Raw genomic sequence first — 27,786 nt, 5'->3', positions numbered from 1 at the left:
GTGACGTCAAGAGGATCAGTGGCCTTAGATTAATCGTCTACATTGCAAGGATGGCAACTCCATAAAATGCTCTCAATTCTAAACTATAATGCGTTGCAAGGAGTGGGGTAGTTCCAAGCGATTGCCTCTTCAGTACCTTCCAACCCTTTAAGGTGTTTAGGTTTATCCGAATATATCGGATCTACCGAGAGGATTCACTTTCCAACCATAAATGCGGTATATGTTGGGTTGTTCGGAAAGTTATTTCGTTTTTTTTTTTTTTTGGTGAAAATGAAACATGATTTTTTTAGAGTGTATAAACATTTTATTAAATTATATATTCTCCATTTTGGAAAACGAAATGACTTTCTGAACAACCCAATAGAACCTACTATTACAAAGAGTAGAAAATGTGGTGGGCGGGGAAGTACCGCCTTCACCTCAATAGGCGTCTCCGTGCCCCTTCCCCTAATCCGGTTAAGTGACTCCAGTGTTGAGATGAAGTTTCAAATGTGAGATATCTGGGACTGATCGTTGACAGCCACTGTCATGTTCGACTGTATTTCGACTATCTGGCCTCGCGATTGATCATATTTATTATCAATTATAACGGTGTAGTCACTAACTTCTTTTATAATTACACTGCGTAAAAGACTATAGAATACTATATTATAAATAAGTTTGTAGACATGAAGATTATATATAATTTATATAGATAATCAACAATCAACGTTGAACATAAGTGTGTAACAGAATGATTTCACGACGATTGACGAAACATATAACAAATAACAATCACAAATAACGATGATATGTAGATATTATTATTATTATTTTTTTTATATTACGCCATTTATACGTCATTATATCGTAAACAAGAAAAAAAATTTTTTTTTTTCAAATTGTAGTGAAATAACTGATAATTTCGTCATAATTATTGTCACAGAATTTGTCATACATTCACAATATATTACAAATTAGAAAGATATGTTAATATTTGCACCTAAACGGTTTATACATGATAAAATACATAAAATAATATTAAAAATGTTATTTTAAAACAATAAAGGAATATTTAGAAGTGTAAAAAGTTAAAACATAATTTTGATAAATTGTATTGAATATTAGTTACATATCTTTCATTAAAGAATATTATATTATGCTACGAATTTTTGTTCTGTGCCCTAAAATTATTTGTAATACATACTGTTTTCCTCCTCATTTCTTGATAATAGTTGATTGCATTTTTCCATAAGTTTAACACCACGTTTCGCAGTATCATTGGCAACTACTAATTGTTGAGCAATGTTCAATTTATATTTGTATTTGTCATCACTTTTCCATATATCAGGATTTTTCAAAAATTCAATTGGTACTGAAAATCTCTCAAAAAATTTGTTTGACTTTGGGAAATGAAATGTTCTCGTTATTTATTAATATAATTTTGTACATCTTGAAGGACAATTATTAATTTTTTGCAACAATTATGGCTTCATTATTCGTTGTCTCTACCAAACGTAATTTCATATCCTTTGGCAGCAAGTTTTGATGTTATAATACATTTCTGAGCTTGTCCCTTTTTGGGTTGCACGAACCAAGTACATCTATTGAATTTTAAAATTCAAATATCTTCTTCGTCATTGAATTGGCTTTCATTTTCAGAAAAGAACGATGCCATTAATGATGCTTGAAAAAATATGGAAATATAAACAAAAATTGTAAAACAATTAAGACGATAGTTGACGACAATATTTTTGTCAGGATCTTATATAAAAGTTAAATATGTGAAAAAAATGTGTACCTTCAGCAACGCTCATTTCATATTATATTCTTTCGAATTCTTCTTCCTTTTTTCAAATTGTGTGCTTCTATTCTTTTTCAAACAGTACGCGATTACATCCAATCATTGAGCCAGGTTGTCCCTTTCTTTTTCGATTCTGCAAAAATAACTTATCTTCTTTAATATTTATCACTTACAGGGAAAAATCATTAAACTTGATTATGCTCAAACGCTTTTTAACAATTTTGTAAACGTAAACACCATTTTGCAATAAAGACACTTTTTGAAAATATCTCGAAAACTAATAACTTTTTTGCCATGATACTTTAATATTTTTTCACGATCTGTGCAACAAAAAATATGCATTTTCATTTAAAGAAAGGATGCAATTCTTAATTGCATGTATACTATTGAATTTGAAAAAATCTAAAGTCCTATAAACGTAGTGCTTGCTCTTCGAGCCATTTACCTTTTTCCTTTGACATTTTTTTGTAAATGCATTAATCACGGAGTCATGATCTGGAACAGTTGTGTGGATCACTCAATATTATACTATCATCAAGTTTATATTTCGAGAGTTTACTCTCCTAAACCTTCATTTCTGCAACTTTCTTTCAAAGCATCCAATACCGACTTTTATTCAAGCTTGTTCGCAGAAAATATTTTGCATCATAAATAAGAATATTAATGAAAAAACTGTAATCATGACGAAATTATCAGTTATTTCAATACAATTTCGAAATTTCTTTTCCTGGTTTAAGAATACGATGTATAAATAGTATAAATTATATCCTTCCAATTGGAATCTATTCTAAAGAGGTGCTGAAAACATTATACAAATTGCGTAAAAAATACGGAAAATATTTCAGAAGAAAACGTTTGATTTATAAAGATCCATATTCTTTCATTAATGTCTGACTACCAATTACAGACAGATGAGACTTACAATCGGTCGAATTGGACTTGCGTATTTCAGGAACAAAGTTTACGTTCTAAATAATCGATTTTTTGAGAGGCCAATTGGCATGATATAGAAACACCTTAGTTGTATCTAACTTACCATCTCTATGAAAAATGGATTTAAACTTAAAAAATTAAATTGTAATAAATAGATCTTTATTGTGTGTTCTCGATGCTGCACCTTCTTGTGTTTTTAATTCATGTATAACTAACATCACCCAACACTGTATCCCACGCTGACGCAATAAAATTAAACGAAACTAAAGAAAAATATTGGATAAACAAAAATCGATCTTTGAACCGTCAGTTCAACACCTACGTACTCATCTTACTACGCCGATGATGCTTCGAAGTTCTGTGTTTATATTTGAAGTATATAATGAACATGTGTAACTTGAATCGTTTATATCTTTAAAATTATTGAATAATTGCACGCCAAACAAATATTTGACACCCCTCGCAAAGGAATTCGTGTGCCATTATTCTGGAAAAAACGCATTAAAATCGGTGGGAACCAATAGTGGTTCTTCTGTTGTTAGCAGATCATTTGAAATTAACTTCAGTAGATCACTATATTTGTGTCACCGTTTAAACATCGTATATTTTTCTATATAAAAACTAATTCTTCAAAACAAAATCAGTTCAATACAAAATCATCTTCAATACAAATTATAAATATCCCTTACTATTATCTTATTTATATTTCTTATTTGAATTTATATCATAGAAAATTAATGAACCTTTTTTGCGGATTCAGCACAACAGGATGCATAACAAGTGGATAAAGAATTAGGCCGTTGATATGTAATTGGAGGTGTTGTTATACGAGGTTGCACTTGTGTTTGACCTGTATTATGCCCTTGACTACCGACAATACCCTCAGCAGCGTTTCCAGTTCCACTTGTCTCCAAAGTACGACAACTCGGCGTAGAATCACCACAGCCACCGGTAATACTACATCCTTGCTGCTGTTCACAGCCTAAATAAGCAAATCAAGTAATTAGAATTATAGACACTATTTTTGAAATTGACAAAAAGAAACGACGTACGACATTCGTTAACATCGCACGAATAAATATATTTAAATTTTGCCAGAATTCAGCAAATAAAAATATTCTAAACTACAATGAATTATTAATAGTAACAGCAGTTCAGCGATCACTTCGATATAAATTTTCAACAAAGTACAGCCAATGACTCTGAAATACTTAATGTTCGTTTATCGATACGGTCCAAACAGTTCAGTGTAAGAGGAGTTAAGATTGGAGGAGTCAATGTGAAAGCTGAAGTAAAGTAAGAAAACAACCGATTAGTTGCAAAATCACGTGTAGTCACCGTGGATTTGATACCAATTCTAGTTACCAATACGTTCACTTGATTGCACACGAAGAATAAACGTTACGCTAGCGATTTGGAAATTAGGGATATTACCAAATGTGCATCAAATCCTGTCACTACCAGCTAGCTTTTCGACGAAACAGTGATATAGTAATGTCTTTGTATCACAATTTCTCTCTCTCATCGTGTTACAATATCATCTCCACCATTTCTTGGAATTATCGACTCGCAACAAGTCTCGGTGTTATTTCCAACACGCAACTAACGATGTCTCAGGTTACTATTGAATTATTGAAACAGGAAGTATCATTCATCAAGTATCAAGAATCATTTTGATATTTATGAAAGATTCGTAAATTAGTACAAATGGAGCTATGTACTCTTTCACGTTTAATTATACATTGGTGTAGTACAATATAAAGAATTATAAAATTTACTATTGCAATGTCTTTATTGGTAACAATAATACAAAGACAACGTTGAATAGTCTTTTCGTCAAAGAATGACCCTTTACATTTTTTCAATATTCAAATTAATTTAGGGATTTTATTGACTAATTTCGTTACTGTTATTTGAAGAATACCTTTCCAAGCACTTTGATATATTATACTTCCCAGAGTTCTTGTGTAAATCTTAGGTCTTGCTGTTTAATTCCTCTGTCCAAGTGATTCCAAAGGAATTGACTAGGGTTTAAATCCGGTGATTAAGCTGGCCATTTCAAGTTGTTTGATATTCCATCCTCTTCTTTTTCTTGAAGAAATCCTTTACAAAGTTTGGACGTGTGTTTCAGATTCTTATCGTCCTAGAGTACAAATTAGACATTGTCCAGACGGAATTGCGTAGCGTTCTAATATGTCTCTATAACGTTTCTTCTTTAAACAGATGTCTTTAAGAACAAGTGGTCTTGTTCTTTTCACTGAGAAATATTCCAAACTTGAACTGAGCATTACCATGCTTGATAGTTGGTTTTACACATGGTGACAATATTGTTTTTGTGACAGTATGGTAAATATGTTGTTTTAAACTAAATATTTCAATCTATGATTTATCAATCTAGAGGATTTTACACCAATCTTCCGATGCCCATGATTCATAAGTAGAGGTCTACCGAGGTCGTTTCTTTTTATCAATTACTTAAAGTAATACAATTTGTCCAAATAAGTCTGGGTCTCTCAAACATATATTCACAGTAATGACACCCTATCAGCCTGTATGTTATTTAATTTTGTAAAAATTTTTGGTCCTCTTTTCCACCGATAGCTCTTGCTTAACAATATGCTTATCTTTTGTTTTCATGGTAATCCTTGGTCCGACAGATGGTTTCATGAATTCATATGACTTGGTACTATGACATCGTACAATTATATCGTGCACTGATTTTTGTTTGGTAATTTGAATTAAGCTGCTATAATTTGCTCCGATAGTTCTTCCGAATGCAAAGTTCATCTAGCACTTCGTATTGTAATATTCAATTCTTCAATTTTGTCTATATTTTCACATTTTATACGAAGAAACAGTTTTCTGAAAAAGTCTCTCTGCCGCACTAAACTTTGTCACCGAATACTCAATATTTATACTAACAATTTGAATAAAATGAAATCTGTATTGTTAAGGTAATAACAACCATCAGTTACTTACCTCAGAAGATACCAAAATGTAAATACCACCGTTTGAGAGCTTATTACTTTATCCTCACTCGTACAGCTAAACCGTCTTACTTACATAAAATAATACTATTTGAGGTCTATAGGATTTCCAAATGATAGAACCAGGCACCCAACAATAAAATATAATTGTATTCTACTCGTCCTCACCGATTCCTACTTACTCTGATCGTTCTCTCACACGCTCTGGTTGTATCTTACTAGCTTAAACTGTTCTTATTCACTCTCATAATTACATACTCATTTTGAATATTTCTCAATTCCTTTTTCTGTTTTGCACCATCTTGAAGTATGGGATTCCCCGTATCCGGTTGACTTCGAGTGCCTACCCACTAAAACTATGACAGTGACCATACTCGCACAATTTTGGAGGGACATCAGGAACTACAAACTATAATATCTGGTGACCCCCAGATATACCCCTAGTATTCGGGCACCACTCATATCTTTGTCAGAAGAGGGTTGTTTATCACACGTCTATCCTTAACCCGGAGTTGGGATACCCAACAACTGGCCAGGGTCACACTGTCGGCCAGCTAAACAGTGTTGCACCGGAACTATAAGCGGCTAATTTTGCGGGTTCCCCGTGGATGTAGGACTATGTTCTATGTTTCTATGAAAGTTGCTACGAATCTCGCAGCTAGAGAAAGTGGAAGGCTACTTTCCAGGTACAGGTGAAATTACCCGGTTCTCAGGTAGCGATAAGTTACCCTAAGTCGTCTTCAAGGATGCCCTGAGTCGTAAATCAGGCCCAGTTGAGCACACCATTTACACCGGGACACACATGGATCCTTTTTGAGAATCTTAAGGAGCTCCTTCCAGCTCTGAATCTTGGTCTCGTACAAGTGGGCCGTTCTCGTGCGCGTATCGTCATCTCCGATACACATGGATCCTTTTTTAAGGCCTGAAGCAGTTTCTTCCAGCTCTGAATCTTGGTCTCGTACAAGTGGGCCGTTTCTCGTGCGCGTATCGTCATCTCCGACACACATGGCTCCTTTTTTAAGGTCTGATGTCTGAATCTTCCGATTAATTAACCGAGGGTCGGAGCAAACGTGCGTGTGATGCGGGGGAAAGTCCACAGGGGATTTGACGTTTGGATCCTCCAATGTCACGTGTATGGTATCCAAGTGGCACGTGGTGGTAGGGGGCGGAGATACTATCAGACCACCGGTACAGTCGTATAATCCTCTCTGCCCTCGATGCCCTGACGGCAACCGCCCTCACCGTGACCTGGTCGCGGCAGGAAGCCAGGTTACCCGGCTTGGAGAAATCTACCTGTCTCGGGCGCATGGTCGCGCGCATCTGTGGCACACCAATGCCTCGGGCCTAACGTAGAAAGCTGTGCAGGTCCCCATCGAACAAGCCAAGACCCAGAGATGGAGGGAGCACCTCCAGATTCTCGAACAGGATTCATGGAGGGGCCCATACAAGACGGTGTTGAACAAACCCCACCCATGGGCGTTCCCGATCATCGAGGGTCGTACCCTCAATTGCTGAAAGACCCTCTAGGTCAACAACCACTTTACCATAGTGGAAGAGGACAAGCCATGTCTCAAGTAGACCTGACGCCAAACACGTCTGGTATTTCAATGAAGAACTGATTCCTCCCCTCAAGAGAAATAAAGCCCCCCCAAAATAAAACTACACTTGCAATGGACGGAAAATGAGCCATCCTCCCGTCCTCGTGCAACCTACTATCGTCGTGGGGATCGCGAGAAGATATTGGGTCTCACGACATGGGGAGAGGTGTGGTAAACGTTTCTCTTTCGACGATGATATGGGGTGCACGCGAACACCGTGCCGCATGGTGTGAAGGTTACTGGATGTTATGCTCTATACCACCCGAGGTTCCTTTGTAATCATGCAAGTATAACTGCTATTGGGGTTTTAGTGATAGGCCCTTCACCCGGTGGTGACGGATATGGGGAATTGTACGTTATCCTTAATCCGACTGTAAGGGGTCGAGAAAGGTTTAGGAAGATTTCCCTCGCGTAAACAAAAAATGGAAGAAATAATTAAAGACTGGTCTTTTAAACGCTTTACAGCCAAAAGAGTACCAAGCGTTCAATTTATTTGTTGTATACGCTGACATCCTTATTCAAATCTCCGATGAAACAATATTAACGTTTTAAACAAACTAGGTAAGTCTTATAATCATTTCAACGATGCCATTTGTACCTTTAGAATAATTTTAGGGATTCTTTTTATATTAATTTAAGAGTTTGGTCGAATTCTGTTTCCATTGTACTATCCTTTTATTTACCTAGATCTTATTTACCTTTGGCCTGAGAATCAGAATTTTATCTGACTAATTTTTTACTCAAAATAGTAGTATACTTGTAGAGTCGTATATGTTACTATGTTACTAAATATTGAAAGTAGCAATAGAACAACCTTTATAAAGTGAAATTAAGTAATTACAATCATCATATCATAATAGTTTTTCTGTTTACCTGAAAATTTATCACTTATAGTTGATTTTTATTGATTTATTTGATCAGTCAATCCGTTTATTTATTTAATTTAGTTATCCACTGTCTATATTAATTTTGTGAGTAAAGATATTACATTTCTAATAAATGATTTTATTGTTACAACTTAATTTGAGCGACTTAGTGGCTCAGATTTTGCACATGTAGTCTAAATTCCGAATATAAAATATATATTTCAAGTTCTTAAAAATTCTAACACTCATTTTAATTGTCTTAAACATTTGAGTGTTAAATTCAATATTAAAATTTATGTTTGTTTCTGGAAAAATATTTATTCATTTTTTTAATAGTGATAAATGCTTTTATAAGAAAAAGCACAGCTACGAATATATAAGATGTTATACTTTCAATATTCTACTGTAAAAGTTTGTCATGACAGGTAGTTCGATATAACATATTGGATACATATTGTATATTATTATATGCTTACCAGAATTATCATATGGAACTTGACCAGTACTGCTTCGAGAACCATGGTTCTGCTGATTGTCACCAAGAATTATAGTTGAAGCATGAGTTTGTTGGGGATGAAATATTGTTGGAATGTCCCTGATTCCTCTGCTACCCATGCTTAAGTTTATTCTTTGAAACATGTAATATTTGCTTTCAGCATATTCACATAAAAGTACAACTTATCTGTATTTTAAATTTCAATTAATTATTCGTTCTAGATAAATAATTTAAAGTATTTAAAATACTGAGTTATCAAATAGTAAAAACAGAAACACTTTGAATTTTGTGCAACAAATTAGAAAATTATTTGTCATTAATTCATCATATTTCTATTAGAGTATACACAATTTACAATAGTGTGTTAGAAAGTATTCAAACGTTTCCAAATTAGATGTTTAATGCAAAAGAAAAAGCAGTTAAATTATGATTTTCAAAATACATTTATTTCAAAAGTAACATACAAAATTATATATGTAATGTTTGCAGAGTATCCATCAATACAAATTATATAACAGTATTTTCTAAATACTAATCATATTTAGGAATATCGATTGAACACCACAAAAGTGTTTGAACAATTATAAAATGACACCATGTTTATTAAATAACTCTATATTATTCCAAATTTATATATAATTTTTTAGTACTTTCTTGGAATTAATAATGGTATTACATTTCTGTCAGTTTCTACCAATAAATGTTTAATTGTGATTATCATCTTCTGACTGAACTGTGGACTTTACAGTATAATTTACAGAATTTTAGTTGTGTATAAGAATAAAAATCTTTTATAATCCTTAAATATGCACCACTTTTTTTTTAATCTTTCTTCAAAATGTGTAAATATTTATATTTGTTTAAAATCTCATCAATAAACATGAAATTCCCATTGTCTCTGATTCTCATACATCCTTGCATCGCTATTAAATCACTTCTGTGCTTCATTATCTGATATAAATTTTTAAGATACTTTTCTATGTTCACTTTTTTCCCAAATTTAAATACATTCATCTGATCCAAACATATTAAATTCATTTTCATTGCAAGAAATGACACGTCACCAAAACTCGTTAGTTGCTCATACTAGTTAAACTTATCGATGCATGGTTTCTTCTACAGAACTTCACTATAAAAATTATGTTTTTAAGAAACTCTGGCATAATACAGAATAATCTTCTTTCTCAAAACTATCAATGTCTGTTTTAACACGTTTTGAAACCAAAATTTTTGGATCCCTTTTTCTATCTTCGCCTTTTTATTGTGAAGAAATCTTTTAGTTTAGTTTCTTATATAATGGAGTAGATGGTAGATTTCCTTCCTCCTAACAATTATACAATTTTCACACTACCACTTACTTTCATTACACCATATATTTATTAATTCTGTATTATTTATATTTGTTTCCATTTTCTTTAAATACATTATTAACAATAAAATCCATTTTTTTATCATTCTCAGAATATTGATTAGAAGAGAATAACATTGAATAAATGTGTCTATGTGTATATTTTATCATGCTACAACAATGTTTGTATTAAAAATTTGATATTATTCAAACACTTGTAATTTTCCTATAGTGTTCCCAAGGAATATTTTACAAACATTATGGGCACTGTAAAACAGTCTTTAAATATAATATGTATAATCTTGGTACCTGTTATAAGTATTTTGAAAATCATAATACAACTTTGTTGTTTTAAACATTAAACATTTGGTTTGAAAGTATTCTAATTGTTTCTGAAGCTATTGTATACAAAAGTTCTAAACAGAGTTTTCAAAAGTAGAGAATGCAACAATTAAAGAAATGCAAAATGCCATACGCTCCAAAGGAAACACAATAGAAAATGTTTCATGTACAAAAATATGGATAACTAAAAATCATTTTTTATTATTACTTTAATTTTGAATTAATTCAAAGAAATATAACAAACATTTTTTGTCTACAAATCTTAGATACACTAATCTTCTTTATATTCTTAGGTAAAGAATATCTTCAAACTATTATTATAGACATTGTAAAATAATGATTACCAAGACAATTTCGTAAAAGATTTTCTGAACATCATTTTAAGTTTCTTCATTATTTATATCTAATATTTTTAGTTTGATCAATTTGACAAAAACTTTCTCTAAAGATAATTTACAAACATTGGTTTCTATATAACATTATGCATATTTCTGTACAATAGCAGAAGTATTAGAGTCATACATGTGCATGGTGTGACATTAAATGAATTAGTATCACTTCATTAAAACTGTATAAATTAAGGGCAATATAAACTTACTTGCAAGGAATTAAATTCAATTGGAAAAATATTTTTGATATATTCTACATTATAATAAAAAATTCAACATTTAAGTACTTTGCTTCACGAATATATTAATGTTAAATTAATTTTTAAGGTACCCATTATAATAATGATATTTATCAGAGTCTTGTAAGGAACACATGCATGTATCACACAAATAATTTTATGAAACAGTAAATCAATTAAGTAATTAAATATATATACATATACATGTTGACATTTTATGAATAAGTTTCATTAAATGATCAATATTCATTTACCTTCTTTATACTTCTCACTAAAGATCACAATGTTCTTTAAACTCGATGTATATCGAGTCATCATTGACAAGCACCAAATTGCTTACACTATGCATGCACTGTCATTGCAACTTTATTGTAGATATATTATACGATAATTTCATCCCTTGACCTATTAACGGAATCTAATAATACAGTAACTAGGGTAGTATTTGTATTCTACTATTAATTAGCACAAACTATCACTTTTTAAAATAAACAAAATATATCATTGTTACGTACTAACGAACATTTTGAACTGTCCGAACTACTTGGTTAAGTTAAAATATATTTTTAAATATAGAGTTTCACTATTTACGTAAATTGAACACAGTTACAGTAATAATCTTCACATAATTTGACGTATGCATACTACGTTACGCCATTGATTATCAATAAACTTTGGACTATGTACCACCGTTCGAAACACCCTAGTTGCGTCTGCGCCTCGTTTGTATTCTACTTACTTGAGTAAGGTTCGGAAAAGCGTTCAATATTCCAATTTATATTTATCTTGATATTTCAAGTAAAAATTAAAAAATTATATCATTTTTTCAATTCATTGCATTTTATAAAAGAACAATTTTGTGCGAAAAACATCTCTAAAAGTTAAAAAATACATCAATATATCGTTTTCTCCGCAGGAGTCATATTTTAAAAAATTAAAAACATTTTCGAAAGATAATATGTATAATATATTTATACGCGAATATATACAGTTACTACCACTCGTACTTCGGCATACAATAGAAATGAAAAAAAATCGTATTTCTTATTAATTATTTTTACTTATTTCTATTAAATATTCAATATTACAATACACTACTTCTACCTATAAAACAGTTTTATTTTTCTTTTATAAAAAACATTAAAAAAACAGAAACAATGTAACTAGTCATAAAGGCTGTCTCTCACAAGTAGATTCGTATTCGTATTCAATAAGTAGACGGCAAGTATAATATATATTCTAGGAATTTTTTTTTGCTATATCGAGATTATCCGTACATTGTACATAAAATAAAGAACAGTAGATTATTTTTTTTCTATTTAAAAGTAAATAGTTTGTCACGTTGTTAAGTAAAATGGTTCGAAAAGGAACAGAAATCTCGGTGGAACTGTGAAAAGTAATTATCAGTCATTATCAAAATTTAAAAAGTTTACTAGAAATTAATAATATTGTTAATAAAATCCGATCTACGGTTCAGTATATAATAAAACGTTATAAGACGGAAAATAGAATAGAAAACAAGGTTTGAAACCTTAACAAAATGTTAAGTGATCGTAATGAACGAAGAGTTTTAAGAGAAGTAAAGAGAAACTTTAAAATTAGCGTACCGAAAATTGTATTCAAACTTTTAAATGAAACAGGAAAGAAAGTTAGTAATAAAACATTTAGACGTGTTATAAGAAAATATGAATACAATGGAAGTGTAGCTAAAAGAAACTTTACGTTAGTGAAGCCAATCGAAAGTAGCATATAAAATTTGCAAAAAAGCACGCAAAATGAACGTGTAAAGATTGGAGAAAGACAATTGTTATCGATGAGGGTAAATTTAACGTCTTTCGGTCAGATAGTAGGCAAATTGTGTGGCATAAGTCAAATAGAAGTTTTGAAAGATGAAACCTTTAGTCCACGGCAAAATATGGGGGTAGTTACGTTACGGGGTGTTCCTTTGCCGCTAAAATGGGTAATCTTGTATTTATCAATGGAGTTATGCATACGTATAAATATATAAATATATTGAAAGAAAACTTACGTGATTCTGGGGATCGTTTATGTATTCGTAATGATTTTAATTTTTATCAAGACAATGACTCGAAGCACGAGGCATGTGCAACTTAACAATGGCTTTTATATAATTGTATACAAATTATATATTATATATATGTATAAATCCGATTGAGAATTTGTGGACAGAATCCAAAGCCAGGGTGCGAAAATATGACATAAAAAATGTAAACCAGCTTAAAGAAAAGTTACTAATCGAATGGAATAATATTACTAGCAACATAACAGAAAAATTGTTAATACAAATGTGTTTAATTTTGCATAAAACAACGTGGCACATTACGGCGATAAACCATAAAGAGTCATTCGAGTTTCAATAGCTTCGATTGTATATGGATAGAGGGAAATAAATATGGTTTTTCTAAAGGAAAGATTATTTAAATTTAAAGAAATTTTAATAAATTCCACCGGTACAATTATTATTACAGTTATGTGTATTATTATAATTAAATTATTGTTAAATTATCATAGGCCAAAAAAGAATTTCATTAACGATAGAAAGGAGATTAATATTCTTAACAAGTTGAATTTGGCGGGAGGAACTACCCCCAATTTAGCCGAGCAATTTATCAAATCTGTAGAGACACAGTTCGATACATTCACCGTGAAGAAAGTGAATTAAGAAACGATACAGCTAAAGGAATCCATGAATTAATATTAAAAACAAGAACGTGCAGTTTTGAAGATTTGGAAAACCGTTTACAGACGTGGTTTTTGGAACAGCGGACAATGAGAAATCCACTCGTGTACTTATTATTACGAGAAAAAGTATTGGAAATAGAAAATAAAATTGGGAAATTGAATAATTTTTATTGTCTTTGTTCAATGCTAGTAGGGGCTAAATAATGAAATTTAAAGATCGTCATAGTATAAGATTAGTTATTAAAGCCGCCAAAGACTCGATCGAACTTTATAGTTTGCCGCCATTGTATGCCCTCTCGCTTACTTGCAATTTGTTATACTCGTCGCGGTAACTACAAAAGCAATGTAGGGGGTAGAAAGACTACTTACAACGAAACGCGAATGACAATCTATAACGAGACAATACCATACTCAGTTATAATACATATATATAAAAAATTCCATTTCTTACTTTTTATTAAATTGTAATATATAAAATGTCCCGTTTCGATCGATACATTTCTGCTATCGCAATTTAATATTTCTAATGCCATTTATTCGATAAACGAAGAAAGTGCATGCTGTATTGCATGTTAATTTGAAAATGTTTCGTCTTTTACAAAATTGTTCAGGTGATAGAATTAGATAAACCGATTAGCAGACTTAATTCGAATCTAATTCATTAAATTAGCTACTAGGTAGAATAGATAGGTTTCAGTAAAGTTTGAGTTAGCTTATTTTTTTTTTCCAAAATCAAGTTTTTAAATATTTCCGTTATACGCGTTCATTTTCGGCTGTTTAAGGAAATTATAGACAATCGGCGATTCAACGTTTACACAGCGCTATCATGGACGTGTAGCTACATATTTACGTATATGCAACTTCCATTGCAGTAGTGAAAATAGTTTTTTGCAAAAATCTCGAAAACTAAAGCTGTGTGGCGGTTATTTGTATAGAACAAAGTTGTTCAAAATGTTTATTTCTACGTGTTTAAAAATCATCGAAATCGGTAAGAACCCTCTGCCCCTTTTCTAAATAATTACCACTTTTATCCAAACTTAAATATTACCGAAACAATACTAATGCAATGCTGGTACTTTTTTATTTTTATTTTTTTTTTCTAAACGAAACTTTTACCAACGAACTTGCGAGGTTTATTTGGTTAAAATAAAATCAAACGCGATAAAATTTGACTAATATTTATTTATTTAATACGTGATACAAGAAACTTATTCTTATTTATTAAATACGTAAATATAATTCAATACAATATGTTTGGTTTCATTTCAATCAGAAAACCGTCATAAATATAATGGTAGAAGTTTCATTAAAAAAGAACTAAAAATAAAAAAGTTTCATCATTGCGTTCATTTGTCTCATCAGTGTTTTTTTTTTCGCCTCGATACTCGGACCTAACTTAATACTAATTTAACTTTTACATATATTTTTTTAACTACACTGAAATAAACAAACATTTTTAATATTCTGTTGGATAACTTTTCTAAATGGTAACATCTTTTAAACAACGAGACATAATAAAAATAATTTTTATTAAATATTTAAAAGCAATAGAATCCTCGTTTTACTTCGTTCGAATTTTTATACATATATTTATTTTTATCCATGATATCTCGAATAAAAACTAATAGTTATCGGATTCTAATAATGAAAATGTACAACCCACACAATAGTACTATCTGCACGGTAGTTTATGTAAGTGTTACATTTTTTATTAATTTCTCTTTAATCAAATCTTGTATTTACTTTTATTAATAAAAATCAGGTCATTTTTGTTCCTTGAAAATAAACGCTTTCGCGAATTTGAATAATTTCCTTTATTTGTGTACGACTTGTTACAATACACGATTTGTCGCAAAAATAACCGAACGAAGAGAGTTTAAAGTTTCGAAACGTCATTTTTCGTATGTATCCTTCACTTATCGTTAATCGGTCATTTCTGCCTCGTACAAGTAATCCTCTGTTTCAACTTCAGCTTCTTCCAAAATGGATTGACTGGATCTACAGACTATTCGATCTTCTTTTGTGCTTTCAAACGATCGTCTATTGGCTGCTCCAATTTCTTTTCATCAAGCGTTTCGCATGATGCAGAAACTCCTATTTTTCTGTCTGTGCTATGCACAACTAGTAGGACACTAAAAAAATCTCTGTTGAAAGTACCAGCGGTAATATTAGCAGCGTTCTTGACAATTGTAATGTCGCTAAATAAATTTTTAGGAGCTAAACACCGTATGGCACATCCCGTGAATAGGCGTAACAGTCTTTAGTACATCGGCGTACAATGCTAATTGGTGATCACAATTTTGCCGATTTATACTCATAAATAAGTTGTTTCAAAGGTCGAGACCTTTTGTATTTTATTTCTAAGACTTGTAACCACTATTTAAAACAAACAAAAAATCGTCTCATAGGACACGATTCCATAACTGCGAGTGACTCTTAAGGCTAGCCACATATGGATCCACTGTAGTAGTGTCGTGTGGATCACTGAAAGCACTATGCCTGTGTAGAAGCGACAAACCTAGCCACTTGGACCCAATAGTTTGGGGAGGAGCCAACCAAAGGCTATCTTCTTCAACCGTGGTCCCAGGTAGCTGAAATTCCACTCAAAACGTCAGTGGCTGTCGAGAAACAGTCCCATATATTTCATCCCAGACTTCATCTCGACACTGACGTCACCTACCTGGATAAGGGAAGGAGAGAGCAACTCCTGTCGAGGTGTATCATCTCTAAACAGATCCTCCAATCCTTTTGAGGATGCACGAGGCATCATTTTCGACTTGTCGTACATCTATCTACCAGGGGATGAGCTGTTGCTGATAACACTCACCACCTGGGGAGTCATTAATTTCATTCTTTCATTTTTACACTCTTATTGTTGTAAGAACAACAATAGATTGTAATAGGGCAAGTGTAATATGTTAAGAAAGGTTACTATGGTTTCATGACTTGATTCCACGTTGCACGTTACTTTAAGCGAGGTGTTCTAGTATTGTTTGAATGTGAAATTGACTTAATTTGTTTTTGAACAGCCCAAAGTCAATCAATTATCCGTATTCAATTCTCGTTTATTTGTTAATGGAATAATTTTATTTGTAGGTTATCGAAGTTACCGGAACATAACAACAAACCATTTTAATTTGAAGAATATGGGTATCTTCAAATATCTTCAATTTGAAGTGTCATGCATGTCTTAAAAGTACTTTACAAGGATAGGGAAATGCAAAGAAAGTTCAGATAATTAAGACAAAAATATTATGTTCTTTATATTTTCGAAATAAGAGGTTTATTTAATTGATATAATCCAAATAATATGTGAATTAAGTATCACTGAACATGTATCGTACTAATACTTGGCGCCTTCGTTATGTTGTGTCTAAACAGTTTGAAGCCTACTTATATTATTTTATTTAAAAAAATTTAAGTACAAATACACAATTATGTAACTAGTACAGTCTATACAATAATAATAATAATAATAATAATAATGGTGATGATAATGATAATGATGATGATGATGATCACGATGTTCATAATAATATAATTAATTATTATATTAATAATGTATTAATAATATATTAATGATATAATTAATTATTATATTAATAATGTACTAATAATATATTAATAATATAATTATAATTATTATTATTATATATACACAGTAAATTGCAGATGGCTGATAGTGTTAGCATTATACTGAACAAAAATTGGGTTCGAAATAATATTGTATATAAACAAAACGAAATATGTGATAGTAAAGTAAAAATATAAAAACATAATTTTTATTGTTTTAACAAATTTGTCATCTACTCAGAGAAAATGTGCACATAAAGTTACAAACATCCATCTGTAATTACTGAGAATACAAAATTAGTCAAATAAATCATATACTATAATAGTATCAGTGAATTAAAATTACGAGTTAACTAGCTTTATTATAGAATAACACGAGTATGTGAATTTTGTAAAATAATTATTAAGCAGTTCAAAAAGAAATGTCGTTTATATTACAACAGTCTTTGGTTTTACATTAAAAGTAGACAAAATATGTACTTAAATTGAAAAGAGTGAATGTGAAAATCTGAGCAGGACAAAATTTAAAAAATTTTTCGATTATTAGAAAGAGTTACACTTTATTCAATTCATCATTAGAAAATACAAAAATGTGTATCATTTACAAAAATAAATAATTGTTTGTGTTATTCTACAATAAATGATTCATTTATTATTAATAAGGCAGTGAATGTCTTTCTGTGTATCACAATTTTAATAATAAATAAAGTCAACAGTTTCAAGCCTTCTGGAATATTTAACAATATTGCATCTATTTAATAATAGTGTGTCTATTTAACAATAATATATCTATTGTTGAACTCTTGGAGCTTATATTTGCAACATATGCACCAAGGCATATAATTGAAAAAATACAGCAAATATAATTTCATTAATACGAACTATTATACTATTTTTTTAACATACACTTAAGGATGTATCACATTATATTATTATTATGATATGAAAACTAAACATAAATCATAACACGCATGTTATGATTTAAAATATTGTTTCTTCTATATTTATCAAAATTTTGTTGGAGATCTTACGGTACCTTTGATATAAAAAATTTCGGTTAAAGAAGTTTATATAAATGTATTGCATTTTTATTGAGCTAAAAGTAACACTTACATCTTCATAAATACTATGAAGCATGCCACTTTATCTATCAAATATAATATATAAAATAATTTAAATTTATGCTAATCAGTATAGTGACCAATAGATCAGTATGTTGGTAACATATAATGATAATCTATTTTTAATATGTACTTTATTTGCTATTTATTAGAAAATAAAGTAGACGTAGGTATAATAAATGTAACAACTAGTCGCTTGATAAAACATGAAGTAAATATCATGAAAAATACAAGCAGAAAATTCCGAAAAATTTTTTCTTTAACTATATAATAAAAAATCCTATAGAGAAAAATGAAATGTTATCACAATTTACTATAACTAATTATGTATACAACTCTAATAACTGAATTCTTAACAATAATACTATTATAATTGTACAGATACTATTTAAATATGTGCACAGATATACTTTATGTTAAAACATAGTAATATTTACACTGTACGTTTTGAATTTAAGTGTTAAGTAACAGTTAGAAACTAATAATTTTAAAGCACACTGAATTTCTCAACTACCGTAATAATTTGTGTTTATTTTTCAAGTTTACAGTATAAAAAATATATTTTAATAAAATTACTCTTTTGTTATTATAGGTCATTTTATATAGTATACTTCGTGTCTTAATAGTTTTAACTCAATTTACACGATATACAATAGATGTACCACTTTACACACGCATATTAACAATATTATTATTTACAATCGATTGATTCATTTATACAGATTTTTATAGAATAATAAATATGCTTAGGTTTACAGAAGATGACTTTGGGATTATCAATGATTCTTATTTATTAAATGAGTGACTGTCGTAAATTATTACAAATACTACAACACAACAAATGAGTTAATACAATCACATGTAATAAACTACCTATAATAACGCTTAATAATACAGAATTAATTATAATCATACTTAAAGTAGTTTGAAATTTCGTTACTGCTTTCTAGAATGTTATTTTTCCGCTTTATGCTAAGTCACAGTCCAAATAAAAACATATATTTCTTCCACATCAGTCAAATTTTTAATAATGCAACTTTCGGTCGATTATGTCTTCTTATGATGATAATAAAATAGAAGGTAAGGTGAACAGCCACGCACTCTTCATATAAATACGCATTCAGGTGAACAAACGGTTACATTATTCCTAAACAAACAAAAAAACAGATAACGTGTACCATCTCTTAGTAAAAATTATACTAGATGCAAAACTATATAATGAGACTACAACTGTTGCAATTTTTACAATGTGTATTGTTTATTATCAAGAAAAAAGATACTTGAATATTTACTAAATAATCGTAAAATTTCATAACTATTGTCCTTAATTTCTGACTTTTTTGGAATAGTTATTCATTTTATTTATTTTTCAATTACTTTTACGGATAAAAATATCATTAATAGATGGCTCGTAAATTTTAATGTAATGAAAGAGTAATTTATCGAATGAGAAATTCATTATGGTAATATATGTATGTTTTAAACACATTTGTTTTTTTTTATAATAACGATATAAAATTAAATACATTTGTAATAAAAAATAATTACAGCAGTGTAATCGCTGGTTTTAACCATTATTTCCTTGGTAAATCTAGGACGAAAATAAACAAACCACTTATTTATGAATGTAAGCCAATGTACAATATTATTTACCGAGATATTATATTTAAAATTTAATAAAAGAGAAAGCGGGTCTTAATTGAGGTAGGAGAGACCGTATAAAACACACAATATGGCATACATGCAACCATATTCTGAGTTGAGCGCATCAACTTCTTACGTTTGCAATTTTTGTTTATTTAAAAAACAATTCTTGTATTATTATTATTATTATTATAGTAATTATTAAGTATTGCTGTCGATTATTTACTTCTAAGGGCGACACTTTGTTTATCATATAGTACAAGTAATAACAAACAACAAAATGGCAGCTTATATTGTTAAAAATTATTAATAATTATATTTTTCTACCGCGTTAAGAAAAAGAAAGGCAATTAGAAGAACGCTACATATTGCAAAAATAAACAATACAAATATTTTCTGTAGCGAGGGTAAAAATATAAAAAAAAAGAATAACTATTTTTACACAATCGGTATTCAGTAAAACCTCTATTATCTAACAGACTGTTTAACCATTCTCTGTGAACATAGAGATAATCATCTAAAGCCATTGTGCCAAAGTACTGAAATTATTATCCGACTTATTCGTGTAATTCTGTTAAGAAAACAAAGAGTGCAGGGAGACGAGTAAACAAATCACATACAGGATATATACACTCAATGAATGTAACGTTAGGTCCTTTATCTAATCAATAGAGTTATCTCTTAGCGACGATATTTTTCTGCCCGGAACCGATATTTCGGTATTTATGTGCCACTCTGCGAGAGTCTTTCCTTAAATACAAAACGTGACAACGCTTACTACATAGTACACTTCATAATAAAATGTGTACGTAGTTCTACATAGTTGGTACAACAAATGTAGTGACCTACTTAATATCTATAACGCCTGTCGTCTTGGATCACACAAGCCTTTAAAGATCTCGTGCTCGAGAAGAATTTCTTCAGACCGATCATACAATCAAGAGTACCATCTCGGCACTCCGCAATTTTTTACGAGTTTGCTATCTTTATTCTATCAATGTACAAAGGTTAACAATAAGGGAATGGAGAGTAATGTGTGCATTAATATTTTATATCGGTGATATATGATCAAATATTGTATTTCTACTTTCTATCATCATAAGATTATTGTTATGTAAATGATAGAACTATACTTTTGGTATGTACGTATGTGTAGTATATGTATGTGATATATATAACATTTGTGCGATGTGTACGTGATATGTGTTCTGCGTACTTTATTCTATATAATGCGTGGTGGATGAATTGCGAATTGAATAGTTGTCTACTATTTTTGTGGTATGCTTAGAGTATTTGGGATCTTTGTGACGTGCACGGTATATGTCATATTTTTGGGGTATATGTAATTTTTGTGTCACGAACGTGATTACTTTGTGATGTACAGTATATGTAGCACATAGTACTTTCTTTAGTATATTCGATAAGTAAGGTTTATACAGGAGAAGCAGTGTTCAGTAGAGACTACCGAACATAAATATGATGATCCTTTCTTTATCTGTTTCAAATATTATAATAAAATGTGATATATGAGTGAATATATAAACAGTTCAATATAGATAAATAGTAAGTAAATAATGATAGCAAAGTTTATTTTACATTAAAGTTTCAATGAAATAGAATTATGCTGCCTATATTTTTTTACATACATGTAGGTACCCATATTATCCTACTATGAAAACATATTATGAGCTATCTTACATACTATCATATTTCTTCTTTCTGTAAATGTGAATGCAGATAAAACGGTATGAGAAGGTATATAAAGTTTTAATGTGCATGATAATTGTTTATAATGCGTAAATAAAAATGTTGTATTTCTATCCCTTTTTCTTATCTTGTAGAATAAACTTAACTATGCCCATACTACCTCCAGTTGTTTTATATGTAGGCAGTGGCTGTAAACCCAGACTGTGATTATCACACTTCCTAAGTTGCTATTCGATATTTACTAGACTGAATGGATACGTTCCATTATGCTCCACCATTTTTATCAGGCGTGATATTCCTTGTAGCCTTGGATAACTCACTTATCGATATGGCCACATATTAACATTTTCAAAAGAAAAACTTAATCTCTGTTTCTATAAAATCTGCTTCGAAGAAATTAAAATAATCCTATCAGTGATCTATCTGTTTCTTTAATCAGTGTTTATATATATATATATATATATATATATATTTTTTACAAAAGCGATTAAACTTTAAAATTTAATTTATCGCTAAAGGTAATAAATTTGTATTAAAAACCTAAAATAAGTAAGAAATGTATTGAGTAAAACAATTAAAAATGAAACTTGAAAATATTTAATCTATAATATTTAGAAATATTTCACCTACTAATATATTTGTTATTTGATTTATTATCAAAAAAGATAGATTTTTATTAAGGTATGCTAACAAGTATACATTTTTGAAGTCGTTACATTTATATTATAAGTTCATTACATTGCAAAATAATTTATTAAAATTCGCTACGGTGACACAATTAACTATTAAATAGGAAAAAAATGTCAATTTCTGTGGAAACATTTAAAAAACATTGCGGTCGATAAACAGACCAAGAATATTGTTTTTAATTTAAATAGAAAAAATATATCATAATAATAAATACCACCGAGTGTGAAATAATCCATAAGCGACGACTTCTATTTGATATCGTAGGACAGTTTGTCGCATATTTAATCAACTGTTGCGAAGCAATAATTAATTAGAAATGCGTAAGAATCTCTTACGGTATCAAGTATCCAATGTATAAGCGGTTTGTGTCACCGACAATTTTACTTTCTCTAGCGTGTTACGATACTTGCGAATTGCTGTGCATTTGCTTAGTGACTTAGGTAAATTAACCCTTATGGGTTACTCCACTTCCGGTAATATCGGTCAAAAGATCGCGCACGTAATAGAGTTGCGTTTCTCGATTAAAATGGGTTAACGTGAAATATTACTAATGGATTTTGAAGTTTTTATGTCGATAATATGTCCAATGTTTACCTTACTCGGACTACTTTTAATTATACTTAATTTAAATCGCTTCTGCATTATAATTTTATGCGTACAGTACTCAATTCTCTGTAGAGGCACTAAACTTCTCTTGCTTGCGTTAACAGTTTCTAATTAGAATGACAAGAGGAATTAGGGACGGATGGTGGTATAAGCGACAGACAAATGTGCACCCTTACACTTCCTCACGTTATATAGGTGTGCGTGCCATTTTTTTTTTTTTAATGCGATGGACAAAATCGACGTAAACTCGATCCAGTTTCAGCGACTTGACAAACCATCATTTCTTTGATAGTTTAACTGCCGTGAGTCCATATTAACACTGCCATAATACAGCTTAAAATCTCGGCTCGATCAGTTCCAAACGGTCGCAAACGATTATCAGGCATAAGGTAATTGAAAACCTGTCTTTAATCATGAAGATCTACGCTTCAAATGTGCGTGTTCAAAAGCAGAAGCGGGGCAGTAGGTGGCTCGTTTTGGCGTTCGGCTCAAGTGTAGACGTACCCTAAGATATAAAAATAAATATTTCACATGTATATCAATTTACATAGATATGTTCAGGTATACATTATAGGCTATAATATAGTGTTCACTCAGAGATGGGCATCGCTTTGGGACGTTATTTTATAGGACAAAGTATGTGGAAAATCGAGAATGAGGCACCCATGAGGCAGATGATCGATCAGAGTGCATCCAGTGGCGGCAGTTGCACTTAGTCACGTAGCTGAAAGCGATACGTTCTTGGTACAATATATGAAAAAGCACACACACACACACCACGTTGTTCAACATTACGCTTGTTTACTGATGGAAATAAAAAAGGGCCATTTTATATCCCGAGCAACGTGATTTTCAAATAGATCATACACGCACCGCGATTATGTTACTAACAAGAAGTAGTAAAGAACACGTCCATGTGTTAATGCACCGCGATAGTCTCATCCGTGAGTATTAATCCCATATTATTGTACGAGTTAAATACGAACGTATCTATTATTAAATTTTTAAGTACACCTAAATTAAAAAGTGTAAACTAGAGTCTGCGGATGAATGAAATTTATGTTGAGATTGTTGTTGTTGAACAGCGATAGAAGACAAGCGGCAGATTGTGCATTCTTGACAGAAATATTATATTTTTAAACAATGTATAAATGTATCGATTGATAAAATAAAATTTGATTAAATTAATTATCTTCGAAGGAATGCAAGTTTGAAATTTCAAAAATAACTGCTCAAATACGATTGCAGTTTACTCGGATAGTGGCAATATTTTAGCTAAGCATCTTTGCATAAAACGATTGTTGCCATTTCATCGATTGAGCGGGAAAATGAACTGCAATCAGCGTGAAATGCAACAAGTTTTATAAACAGTTTGCTTTTTCTAAATTAGATAATAATCGTGATTGAATAAACATTTTCAGAGAGTGTACACTAGGATGCTCTTTAACTATACAGGTCAAAATTTTGTTTGTGCAATGCTAAATTATTACACTAGGATAGTAAATAATATGTTCAAAATTTCAAGAAACAATAATAATAGAGTGATACTTGCATTGGCACTTATATTATTTTCTAAAGTTCTTTAATAATATAAGTAACTATTAAATGAAATTATAATTATAAATATTATTAAAACTGAACGATCCGGTGTATACAATACAAAATTAACGAAAAAGATACTAATTATAAGTTAAAATATTATATATTTGTTTAGTATACGTATTATATATATGTTTAATATAAGTGCAGAATACAAATACAGTTGGTGTACCCAAATTTTTGACCGGTACTGTATGTGTTCTAAAATAATACAGGCACCTTGCAATTGTCTCGTATTTGTGTCATAGCAAATGGCTTGAATTTTATAGATTAATTTCCAATTTCCTAATAATTTAAATACTGACAGCATCTATTTCTTATCGGCCCTTTTATTTAAAATACTACTCATGCATATTTTTACAATAGCAGTAATTTTAATCCCGTTACCTAATCACTTTAAAATTGTTTATATATCATTTCTTCACATAGTGTCATAATATGAAAGAGTAGTAGAAAAAAATCGAAAGTTGAAAAATAAGAAGCACGTTAGTGTAGACACAGACACTAGATAGTGACTACGGTACGTGTATAGGTAATTGTTGAGAATAATATTATGTAATGGAAATAGCATTCATTCTCTCTAGTTGAAAATATTGTCGGATGGATTTTGATATGCCGTATTTTGGACTTTTATAAGTTAACAAGTTTAGTGTCGAATAATGTGATATGTGGCTTTTCTATATATTGTGGCAAGAATGTACTGCTCTCATTGTTAGTTACGTGGGTAAGTGCATTCTATATAGTAAATTTTTGTGCATCCACTATTCCTGGGCACGTTTTCATTTATGTGCTTTATGCGTGTCGATGGTTCACAGATTGCTGGACATCGAGTATATCTGACCCGAATTTATAATTGTTTATAAGTTTAAAACAAAGCTTCTACCATGGTTTTGTCACTCTTGATTTTCAACTTATTTTAGTATATAAAATTATCCCCTAAAAGGGTAACCAACTATAGTTAAACTTCTTGTATGTGTACTATTAATAGTTCTAGTAACAACTGTAATTTCATGATATAGAACAGTGTAAAGAAATTGGTAAGAAAGAATAATATGTTTTTGAAAATAATATTAGAACTACGTCTTAGATGGTATAAAGCATTGAAAGAAAGCAAACTTTATTGACACAGTCGTGTTAAGAAAAAAATGCAAGCTGGCAACTCAGAAGGGTGCAGAACAAAATGGAGGGGATGAAGACATTGTTAATTTATTATTTTGTTCCATTCACAGAATATTTTTCAATTAAAAACCTCTATTTATTTTAAAATATATTCTTTGAGTATTTAGAAATATTGATTTCTGAACATCCTACGAAAAAGGTTCGTAGTTTGCCAGATTTGAAAAATGCCATGATCACAGTACATTTCTGTATTTCTTACCAATAATTCAATTTTATTGTATTGAAAACATAATGCTTATTAAAATTCAATTTCATTTACTGTGTACGAAGAAAAACTTGTAACAGAAGATAAAATACATCAATGGACAAAATTATTGCATCACTTGAATATTGGAGAAAATTTATCACATTTTAAAGTTTCATGACATTGTTAACATCCAGTCGAATGTAATGCAAGAGGAAACAAATGAAGGGTTGAAACTTCTACTTTTTCATATTTTCAATTGATTTTACAGAGATTGGTCCCGAAGGGCTAAAATCCTTTCGACGATTTTTAAAAACTTCTACATGTTTGAAAACCGATGTGGTTTGTAAATAACAGTGTTCAAAATGTTTAAATATAACACCAAGAACTGTGAAAATTTCTTTTAAAAAAAAGTGAAATTGTATTGCACAAAGATACTTTTTAAGAAAGAGTTTACACTTTTAAAACCATTTTTACAAGGAACATTTGTGATTTGTAATCTGTACATTTTTCAGTTTTGTTCTTTGGCTTCTTCCTCGTTATTGCATTACTTTCCAATAATTTTTTATCGAATTTAAATATGGGCTGTTGCTCGGCCATGATAAAATGGACATTTTTTCATATGTTATAAACGACTTAACTTGTGTAAATTCGAAATATCCATAAAGGAGTATGATAAACAACAAAAAAATAATCTAAAGATCCATTTCCTTTGTTCTGTGACAAGGTGCTGAATCGTCTTGAACAAAAGTATTCATTTGTAATGCAATTTCGTTAGTTTTAATGAAGAATCTTCACACTTTCTAATATTATATTTAACAATTTTAAACACTGTTAACTATACGTCACATTACTTTTCAAACATGAAGAAGTTTTTAAAAATCTTTTACCCCCTGCATGTTGATTTTAACTCAACTGAAAATATCAAAAAGTATGAGCTTGAAGTCTTTATTTGTTTTTCCCTAAACCAAATTTGGTTAGATGTTAACAAAGTTATGGAACTTTAAAATTTGACAAGGTCTCTCTAGTATTCAAGCGATGCAATCATTTTTTCCAGTAGTGTATACTGTATGATATAATTGTATTATAGTAAATTATTGACATCAAGATAAACTGTTATTGTCTTTTCTCTTTCTTGTGATAATGTCATCCGTAATTACAAATTAAGACTTAAGGTTTATTATTCGTTGCATTTTTAGGATGTCCTTTGTGAAACTTAAATTTTTTATTTATGGCATTATCTCAAGAAATAACTAATAGACATTCCATTTGCAGTGAAACATTACTTATAAGGAAGAATTTTTAAGTGTCAGTCTCTGATTGCTTTGGTTTTCGGGTATGTTATAGAGAATCAAAAAATAACAGATACGTGTTTTTTTATATTAGCCCTCAAAGTTAATAACATGAAAAGCGAAAACTAGCTTATAGTTCGTTCAAAAATCGTTATGTAACTTGATATAAATTTAATTTGTAATTTATCTCGGTGCATAAATGATTGCTCGTGTCGTCAGGTACCCTTATCAGGGGTTAAACTATCCCCAATCGTTTAAGTCCACATTTAAAAAACTTGAAACCTACAAGAAGGTTCATAAGATCTTAAAGAAACCTTATATATAACGATTAGCGGTTCTACATCCTTCCATCCTTCCTAGAGGATAAATCACCCTTGAATGATAAACTACATTTGTCACATTAGTGGTTGATCAAATTCAAGTAAAGACTGTTTTTTGAAAATTGACTTTCAAAAATAAATAGTGCAATATTAAAAATTATATTATTTAAAAAGCATTATATTAAAT

At 30.4% G+C, this 27,786-nt stretch overlaps 2 protein-coding genes across 10 annotated transcripts in view; both read right to left on the bottom strand.

The window, feature by feature from the left end:
• The window catches only part of LOC143148848 (uncharacterized), a 94,765-nt gene that overhangs the window by 37,268 nt on the left and 29,711 nt on the right, over positions 1–27,786 (bottom strand). The window lies entirely within an intron of this gene.
• LOC143148849 (uncharacterized) lies at positions 1,254–11,626 on the bottom strand. Of its 2 annotated transcripts, none has more exons than XR_012992622.1 (5): positions 11,236–11,626; positions 8,644–8,795; positions 3,460–3,698; positions 1,781–1,916; positions 1,254–1,665 (listed from the first exon to the last, which is right to left on the bottom strand). XR_012992622.1 is itself a non-coding variant. In XM_076315605.1 (5 exons), exons 2-4 carry the CDS (start codon positions 8,780–8,782, stop codon positions 2,264–2,266), a joined length of 393 nt encoding a protein of 130 aa, XP_076171720.1. In that variant the 5' UTR covers positions 8,783–8,795; positions 11,236–11,626; the 3' UTR covers positions 1,791–1,916; positions 2,229–2,263. The 2 variants fall into 2 exon arrangements, 1 of the variants encoding a protein (XP_076171720.1); XM_076315605.1 differs by lacking the exon at positions 1,254–1,665 and adding an exon at positions 2,229–2,278 and having other exon boundaries at positions 1,791–1,916.

This window comes from Ptiloglossa arizonensis, chromosome 7 (assembly GCF_051014685.1).
Source record: "Ptiloglossa arizonensis isolate GNS036 chromosome 7, iyPtiAriz1_principal, whole genome shotgun sequence".
Taxonomy (NCBI): domain Eukaryota; kingdom Metazoa; phylum Arthropoda; class Insecta; order Hymenoptera; family Colletidae; genus Ptiloglossa; species Ptiloglossa arizonensis.
This window is presented reverse-complemented; position numbering and strand designations above follow the sequence as displayed.